At 31.3% G+C, this 10033-nt stretch overlaps 1 protein-coding gene across 1 annotated transcript; it reads right to left on the minus strand.

Moving 5' to 3' along the window:
• Positions 1–7141: 7141 nt before the first annotated feature.
• LOC126841664 (BTB/POZ domain-containing protein 9-like) lies at positions 7142–8921 on the minus strand. Its single transcript, XM_050578258.1, has 6 exons — positions 8665–8921; positions 8476–8596; positions 7964–8202; positions 7654–7879; positions 7318–7507; positions 7142–7257 (listed from the first exon to the last, which is right to left on the minus strand). The coding sequence occupies exons 1-6, from the start codon at positions 8780–8782 to the stop codon at positions 7156–7158; spliced, it is 996 nt and encodes a 331-aa protein (XP_050434215.1). The 5' UTR covers positions 8783–8921; the 3' UTR covers positions 7142–7155.
• Positions 8922–10033: the final 1112 nt, after the last annotated feature.

Here is a 10033-nt window from a genome sequence, read left to right on the forward strand (position 1 = left end):
GGTCGCTAATTCCTCCAACATGCTGACCTCGTGAAGGATTTGCCGAATGTCTTCTTCGACTATACGCCAGACTTTGGAGCCTGGAAAAATCTTAGAGATTTCCAACAAATCTAATCTGATATTATCGATAACCGCATTGGAAATTTCCGGCAAAGGACTTACGACTTGCAAGAATATTAACGTTCCGTATAAGGGTTCGTCGTCGTGCAATCCGGTTATGTTGACGAATGAAGTGACCGTCCGGTGCATCGCAGCGTTCGATTCTCTTCTGTTTTCGTCGGTGACCAGCAGTAAGTGAATGTATATCTTTCGGAATATGACTATTTTCACCAGCGTCAAGACCAATGATCGGTACTGCCTTATACCTTCCAAAGCGGTGTACAGGTGCGTAGGATCTATGGCCTTCCGGTACGCTTTTGAAAGCACACCGGACACGTCGCCCCGAATTTCGCCGAATTTTTCAAATGCATTCGTGACAATATCAACATAACGATTAACCTCATTTAAATTTTTATGACCGAAGAGCAAGTTGTCGGCATCGATCAGTTCGTAGGATTTGTTTTCTTTGGTGACACGTATCAGGTCCGGACGAATTCGGTCGAGGTATTTTTTAATCTTGTAGGAAATATATATAACCGTCGTAACACTACTGTCGACCAAGGAGAATTCGTTGTCATCCGGACAGTCCATCATGGACTCCGACAGTTGTTCGATGATCATTTCGTGCACATATATCATTTGATTGGGGCTAAATATTTTATAATATTCGATAATATTTTCAACGTACAAATTGAACAACCACATCGGATAGAGGATCCGGCTGTCGTAGTCGGAGTTCATGTTGTAGAGTATCACCAAAGCGTCTTTTGGAATTCTTTCGAACCCTTCGAACTTAAGCGGGCTGAATTCACGCATCGTCGCTAGTTGCATAACTGACAGACATATCGTTTGAATGCCGCACCGTGTGTTTAACTTTATCTCTTCCACTGTGCTGGCTAGATCCTGACTTGTGCTTGGATTTGGACTATTGTATCCCAGTTTTAAATATACCAAAAACGCATTGTAATCTTCCTGAAGCGATTGGCCTTTACAAATCGGTTCAAACGCCGCGTATACGTTTAGAGTGTAAACGCAAATCAGCAATGTCGACAGTAAAAAAGCGCGGTGATCCATCGAAAACGATTATTTTTTACACAGACAAAAAGTTTATAGTTAAAAATATTTCAAACACTGCCAAAGTCAATTCCGTCACACAACTGAGCTTTGGCCTTTTCGAAACGACTACCGTAAGCAAGTACATGAATTGAAGAACATAAGAACATAATAAAAAAACATCATGAGTAATAATAATACATAAAAAAATACTTAATGTATATGTAACTGGATTTTTCGCACTATTAAATGCGTTAGTATATAAAAGACCTTGAAGTGTAGCGTGTAAAAACACACAATTTCTTGTTACCATTGTTTTTAGTGTCTTATTTTTTTAAGTATTTTTTGGGTCGATGTAAACAACATTTGATCCATAGCATTTTCCATTAAACCAATACACACCCACAAAAACAATTTCACAAATTTGCCTGTAGGATATTATAAAAATTTGTATTTTTTTCTATCCTAGCCATATTATATACAAATTGTTAAAATTATGTAAAATATTTAAGCTTGGGTAGCTAGGCTATTTAAGTAGGCAATTGTGTATTTCTTATAAAGCCTTAAGAGAATATGACAATTTGATTTCAATTATTATATGCAGCTGTTAAATGTAATTGTTATTCATAACTACTATACTATAATTACTCATACATTTTCTGGCAGTTCAACCCCTTTAATTGCACACTATCTCCCCTAATTCTCTTCAGTAAATCCATAATCTATAGCCTATTTCTGGATAGTAAAAAAGTTCAACTCCTCTGATCCGGGAGGTATATTCAGGTATCTTTGGTAATGAAGTTATCAGAAAAGCTAGCGCTCTCTACAAGCCTCTACACCTGACCTTCCTCCTTTCGAATTTCACACACAAGTATCGAAAAAATAATTATCTTAATTTGATTTTTTAACCGTAGTTTTTGGAATTGTAGTGAAATCTATTACACGTAGAATTGTTTTTTTTTATTCTAACAGAAAAATCATTTTCAGTGGCAAAAATACTGTAAAACCATAAAAACAATAATTTGTAAAATGTTATAAGAGCAAATGGTAGTTTTTTTTTATTGTCGTATTTGCGGCGTTTGTAAAAATAAGAACTATCACAACAATAACAGCAGCAAACACAAAAACCATTTCGTTTTACCGTCAAATGAATATATTTTCAATTCAAACCTACGTATAGAGAAAATATCTGTTACACTTTTACTTTATAATACAAATTGAGAAAAGTTTACAAAAAAAAAGCTATAATACTTTTAAAGCAAAAATTATTCATATTGATGAGGATTATATAAGCGTGGAGAAAATAGTGAAATTTAGAACTTTAGATTTAATGCTTATTTTATGTGATTAGCGCTTCAAAAATGTATTTAAAAAAAAATAAACATAACAAAATTTTAGGGAGGGTAAAGTATAATTTCCTCTCTGAAGAAGTCTAGAAAAATGTTAAATATTCAAAAAGGGTAGCAACCCTGTTAAATGATGCCCATTTAGTGGCACTTGCGAAAAATACAACAATACATTTAAATGACAATTACACATAGGGCTTTACACATTAAATGAATTGTTTCCACTAGAAGTTGAACAAAAATAAAAAAGAAAGCAGAGTTTAAACATTATGTTATCTTTATAAATTAGTCACAAATATAAAATAGGTTTATTTACTATCCACAAATTACAAAGCAATAAATGTTTACAATGTGCATTAATTTTTTGCATAATTTATAGGAACCATACTCATCGATTAATATGTCATCATACTCTAAACTTTTTGTGATGTGCGATTCAATATTTAATATAGCGTTACTGTTTATTTAATGCACTAAATAATCGCTCTGGAGAGCAGTTTGATACGGGACAACATAGATACATTCTCAGAACAATATATACATAAGGGTTTGAAGGGTCTTCAAATCCTTCATTTTTAAGTGTTAGATACATCTCTATAATTGATTCACTAACAGAAGATGGGCTATGTACAAATCTGATGGCGCCTCTAAAAAATTACCACCCAGAGCGATCGCCCACCCCCCCGCCCTCTCTACAAACTTCACTGTCGTCTCTCTATATAAATGTATTGCTATAATAACCCATATCGTTGTTAACAATATAACGAAATATTTTCATTGCCTATTTACTCACTCACACATAGCAACCTAGAAATTGACTACGGTCAAAGTGTAATTATTCCCTTTTTTGGGGGGGGTTTTCCTTAATAAAAAATAAGTTTGATCACAGATTTTTTGAGAAAATTGTATATAGATATTAGTGTGTGCTAGATAATATACCTTAGGTCTAATTTCCCCGACCTAAATCCCTAAAACTTTGCTTCGAAAAGTGAAATAAAGAAAAAAATTCTAGCTTTTCTATTCGAAACGATTTAAATTCCACACAAATTTGGAATTAGTTTGACTTGGTAGTTGTAAATCTTAAAATTGCGCCAACCAAATTTTTTTAAACTTTCAGCCTTTTCCCAGGAGGAGGGAGGGTTGTGGAAATTTCGGGGTTTTCCTTGTTGATGAAACTTTTTATATAGAAAATGCTAAGGTTATAGGAAATCGAAAATATTTTCGAAAAACATACACTTGTGCACTTATGAGAATGTTTTAGTCATTTATTTTGCCACCGATAAACTTTTATACGATTTAAGCAGAAAATTACGTCGATCGAACGACAAAAACATTACATACAATTGTCAATGTTCGAATTTCTCATTTTTTTTTTTTTGTGCACATCTTAGTGTTACTTTTTACTTCAAAAATTCGAAGGTCATGGCAAAACGTCTAAACTTGAAAATGTTATCGAATTGGATATACTAAACTTAAGTATGGCTATCGACGGATATTCTCAAAGGAAAATTCTATTACAATTTGGGTAGGGACTCGAGTTGGGCCGAGCTGATTGAATGTGATAAATTCACTTTTTAAAAAATTAATTAAAACCTTAAACTGGTATTTGAGCACTCAAAACTTACTGGGGTCACTCTAAGGGGTATCCATAAGGATATTGGAATGATTTGATAATTTTTTTTTTTAAGATGTAACATGTTATGTGTACATAAGAAGAGTTCTAACTCCAGACAAATTTTCAACTAAAAGGCCACAAAAACCCAAAAAACAACTTGAATCCCGACGCAAGGGGGTGGGAAATGGGTCTGACTTAAATTTAACTCAAGTAAATATTCGTTTTTAGAAATTTCAACTCGATTCGACCATTTTTCTCGAAATTATAGCCAGTAAAAGTTGAAACTTAAAAACTAGTATGGTTTTTTTTTTTTTAATTTTAACTGTAAAGAATCGAATTTTTCCAATTTTTACTCCCTTATAGTTAACAACTAGATAACATTTGCGATTTATAGAGTTGTTACTCGAAGGAATTGATCCAGTATTATAAAAGTTACAATGCATATACAGACAAAAAAAACCTACAGCATAATAAAAATATATTTCATATACCAGCTGTTGACCCTTACTCATTGCAATCTACATATGTACAACCATAAAAATGAAATTCCCCCCTAAATTTTCTTGAATGACAACTTTTTTGAAGCTGTCTAAAAATTATATTCATATTTATCAGACAATAACTGGACATTTATCACTGTAATTATTTTCTGCGAGTTTCTGGAAAAACGGGAAGAATTTAATTTAAAATTTTGAAAATATAAAAAAAACTATAATTAGTATCACTTTGTCATAAATTTTGTTTTTTGCGGTTTGATAATCAAACAAACCAAATACTGTTACTTTTAAAATGTTCATAGTGTTTAAAAAATCTACTTAAATAGCAACAATTGTGATAAAAATTAATTAGGATTAGAGGAAAGAAAAAAGGAACAATTTAAAACAATAGAATTATTCTAGTCACTAAAGCTCATTCACAGTGCAAACTAATCACAAAAACAATAACTGGTTGATAAAATCACTTTGGAAAAATGCATAAAATTGTTAATGTGATAATACCGCCGATAGTATATTTTAATATATTAAAAAATATAAATAGGTATTGATAAAAGCACTGTAAAGACAATGCACTTAAAATTAACCTATAACTATTGCATATAATTTGTAGGAACCATGCCGCACCCTTGAAGCAAGACTGTTACAACTGAAGTTCTGAGGAAATACAACTTAAAGATTGAACCTGCTCCCAAATGGTTAATTTTAACTTTGAAAGCATTAATTTTAATACTTTTCAATTATTTTTTTGTTACCCGGTGCTTGTTATTTTAATTTCAAGCTATTAATTTTTAATGTTTAATAACTCCCAAAGTAATTAGCCAAAACTGGTTATCGACCGGTATACTATTCAGAAAATAATTCTCAGCTTAAATAGTAACTTAAATATGTACATAAGTTACTGTTTAAGATTTTAATAGTTGATAGGCTTATGGAAAATAATTTTAAAAAAAGGTTAATGTTTAGTATTTTTATAATATTATAAAATATGATGACCAAAAATGTTTTCAAAAAAAAAAAATACTACAAAATTGCAATTCTTCTAAAGCGTACTCATTCCATCATTAACCACGACGAAATATTCGGTTTGAGTTCAATAACATTTTTTTTGCCAATTTTAAAAATACCCATTGCTATTTCGTGTTCCGGTCAATTTGAAAATATTTTAAACGGCCGAGACCATGGTGGACAATTTTCAACAAATTAGGGGTTCCGTTTTAGGCCAATACGAATCAGTACGTCAATTAATGATAAGACCATTGCATAGGTGTATAAATTATTTTAATAATTGTTATAGAGTGAGGATTTTGTATAATTTGGCACATTTGCGCATGTGTTTCGCAAAGTTACACCGAATTCAAAAGTAAATAAAGATTTATATGTACGATTTTCTATGGAAGTATTATTTATCGAATTCTCGCCTAAGCATTAACTCGAGAACGTAATTTTTTTACTACAGAAAAACACTTGGGTTGTTCGATGTGCTTTCCCATTTCTACTGTTTATATAAATTGAAATATACGAATCGACAAATTCAACGTCTTTAGAATTGCATGGCCAACCCGACTTATTGACGATTTTCTAGAATAATAAAAAAAAACCATTTACGTGAATTGTTTTTAGTTTTTTTTTTGTAATACAATGTTATTTCAAGGTCATTGTAATTTTTCCCCCTTCGATAAGAGTATTTTAAGGAGGGGTGGTTTTGCAATCTCATAGCAACTTAGATGAATAACAAATTTAGACATTTATATTAATCTATTTTTTGTTTTTCAGTAAAATAGAATTTGATTGGACTTTGAAATTTATAATATAATTTAAAAGAGCCGTAGTCTTTTAATAATAAGTTGGATTATTAGTATTTTTATTGTTATAGTACACAAATAGTCACGTTTGCATTAGTCTTAGTAATTGTTCAGACTCAAACGCCAAAACAGTTCACTAAACTACCATAATCTACTATGCAAGGTTCCACTCTAAACTCAATGGTCATCCGAACCGATTCTTTTACAACCTGCCTACTAGTAAACGCGATATTATGATACCGACCGCTCGGACCAAACCTAACCTAACACGAGTCGATGTTACCAACCGACAGTTATTAGCGTTTGTTCGTTTCTCACATCTGTTACACAATGTATGCAATTGGTCCAGTATTTAAAAATTTACAGTGTATACAGATAAAAAAAAGCCCACATTAAAGTAAAACCAGTACCTTCGCCGCTCTGCATCGAAGCTAAAAACTATACATAGTCGTTTGTGAACATTACAGAAAATGTTATTTTTATTTATAATGCATTAAAATATTCAAAGAACCTACTGATAATGCGGTCAAGTGGATAACGACACTAGACATCTAACTATCTTGTTTATTACTTTATTAATATATATATATATTTATTTTGCGCATAAGTAACTAAAAATAGTAATAAGTTAATTGAATATATGTATTTATTAAGCAATAAAATTGACAGTAACCTATAATAATAATATGTAAAATACCGCTATTAGTTCCATATAGAAGTTGGACTTCGGGCGAATGGTGGCGCTATTTCCGATTTAAAAGCGACAACATCGACTTCCACGGTTTTTTGATGATGGAATCTAGCGATACTTGATCGGGTGCCTCCAAATATTTTAAATTAAATGTCTACCAAAAAAAAAGTTTTTTAACAATGTCTAGAAAACAATCTTAGATCAATTATTTTACTCTGTCAGTATCTGAAGATTGAACGCCAGTAATACGTATGTACACTACCAGCCTTTGTTCAAATTGCAACGACTGCCACGATCGGCACGATTTATTGGATTTATCGATAATCATGTCCCAATCTTTATGATTGACTGAAACATGAACAGTGTAACCGTAGGTATACTTATGGCGGTCATAAAGCAGTATCCTATAAATAATGACATAACTAATATAATCATAATCTTATTGCCACAGTTGACCTAAAATTATTTTTAAATATATTTCAGGCACAAAAAATATTATAATTAAATAATAGAAACCAAAGTAAAAAGTAAATATTCTGTAAACGATTACCTCATTGAACTTAGCACATACGGTTGTGCGAGTTGAACCTCTATACACCCCAAATTCACCTCGTGATATGTATATCCACGATCAAAAAGGAAGTTTTTATAGTCATCATACAAAATGTTGTTTTGAATCTTTTCGAGCGATTTCTCCATTCTGTAGATAATCCAATTTGGAATTCCTTTGATTACAGTCGCATCCATAGATGGTAAAGCAACATTGTACTTTGGAGCTAATAGGTTAAAATCAGTTAATTAGATAAATAAGTTTTTTTTTATATTATTCAAAGAACGAGTTATTTTCGTTTTGTCCTTACCAACTAATCCGTTTTTGATTTCCACCAAGTGCAATTTGTCCGTATTGTACATGACTTTTAAAATTTTAAAAGTAAAAGTCTTATTAAGGGTATTTTTAGTGCCAACAATACGGATGTATCTAACATATATTCGGTTAATCCACAAACGTTGAGTTGACCGACAATCGTAATTTGAATGATCAATCACACGAAACCAACTGTACTTATCTATTGATACTTCAATGTAATAGGAGAAATTCCTAAAGAATTAAATAAGTCGATCAAATGAATGGTTGTATTTCTTTTTATAAATATTGATGGCAAAAAAGCAAATCATGTATTTAAATAATTGTTTTGCAATATAGTTTAAAAAAATTATTATAAGTCGGTGCATTTACAATTTTTTTTATTCATGAATAAATTAAATTAACAACTATTAAAATAAATCATGAAAAAAAAAATTTTAATCTTGTTGGTATTCAAATGATATTATACTAAATCTTTGATTAGAATATTATTAAATAAAAACACACCAATCATATAATTCCATTTCGATATAGTTTATACTCGATGGTTGATTCAACATGATCATGGTACTGCCGTCAATATGAAAATGCTCTATCGAATCTTCTTGAGCGAAATTCACATTTGGTTCTAAAGAATAAAGTAGTTGATACTAAAATATTTTGCCTAACATAATATGATATTTACATTGAGCATACCCAATCGTCCTCGATTATTTAACGTTTGTGTGAGGGACTTCTTTATGACATCTAAAATAATTATATTCGAACGAACCAGCTCTGATCGCCTAACTTCAGACAGTTCTTCTTCATCCATTAGCTGATATCTGACGGCCGATAAAATGTTGGTTTTATCGTTAAGATGAAGGTGGTCTTGGTTCTTTTTGATCCAGTGACAAACCGCACGGAATATATCCAATTCGTTAGCATACGCCGTGTCACGATTGAGAATTAGAATTAATGCTTCCTAAAAATAATATTACTGTGACAACTAGTTAGCTAACAAGAGCAATACTGATTTTTATTATAAAATATAATTACGGCCGACAAAGAGCAAGAATCTTTAGATTGCAATACGTCCAAAGCGTGTGTGTCAATAAAATTGATTGATGCGACTTCGAGTTCTTTGAGTTGATAGTAAAATGCCACAACAAACAATGCACTCACACTGTCTACATTGATGTGATTACACAAGTACTCGGACAGTGAAAATTGTAAGTTTGTAAAACGCCATATATTCGAGAGAATTAATAACTCCAAAATGACGTTACTCTAATACATAAAAAATACAATATATATATATTCGACAAATCCTTTTCTATAAAATATAATTATATACTAAATATATACATTACAAGTTACCTCTAGTACTCTTAAATTCATTTTACCGTAATAAATATATTTAAGAAGTTCTTTAATTGATGTTGATGATCCTTCCTTTATTGTCACAACCTTTTTATCAGCTTCTTCATATCCGCCACGCAGTAAACCACTAAAGAAGGTATCCAATATTAGCATAAAAAAATGCATTGTATGTGCTACAATCAGTAGGCACATTGTATGGACTACTCAATTTACTTTCGTTTTGTTTGATTATGTTAGATTATAATGAACAGCTATGTAATAAGTCATACAATCAGTTTGCATAATTTCTATATCACTTGTTTACTTGTTTTACAAAAATATATTAATGTTGTCATAAATGACGAGTGTAATTCAAGATGCAACCGAAGAGATGATAGATAGAGAACATCGATTAAAGAAACCGTGGTTCAATAAAATCTGCGAAGAAGCCATACAGAAGAGAAAGATCGCAAAGAATAATTGGCTAAACAATACGGAAAATATGGATAAATTGATACAGTACAAGACTAGGCAAAGGGAAGCAAGTTATATACTTAGATGCAAGAAAAGAAAACGTGCACAAAATTTAATAAGAGAAGCAGATCAAGATTATTCAAGTCACAAAACTCGTAACTTATACAAGAAGATAAATGCTCTGAGTAAAAATTACAAGCGATCCGAGAAATTTCTTAGGAACGAAGAAGGTACATTAATCACGGCCGAT

Source organism: Adelges cooleyi, unplaced genomic scaffold (genome assembly GCF_023614345.1).
Source record: "Adelges cooleyi isolate 19-005CV unplaced genomic scaffold, UGA_ACOO_1.1 ACOO_flye_CR_arks_rails_tigmint_CR_PRNA_40, whole genome shotgun sequence".
Lineage (NCBI taxonomy): Eukaryota > Metazoa > Arthropoda > Insecta > Hemiptera > Adelgidae > Adelges > Adelges cooleyi.

Bases quoted from the DNA above. Each gene is read 5' to 3' on its own strand.
- LOC126841664 (XM_050578258.1), bottom strand. From the start codon at position 8,782: ATGGATGAAGAAGAACTGTCTGAAGTTAGGCGATCAGAGCTGGTTCGT. The intron at 8,203-8,475 runs GTGTGTTTTTAT...TTAATTCTTTAG, and splicing joins GAAATGGAATTATATGATTG to GAATTTCTCCTATTACATTG. The intron at 7,258-7,317 runs GTAAAATAATTG...TTTTTTTGGTAG, and splicing joins AATCTTCAGATACTGACAGA to ACATTTAATTTAAAATATTT.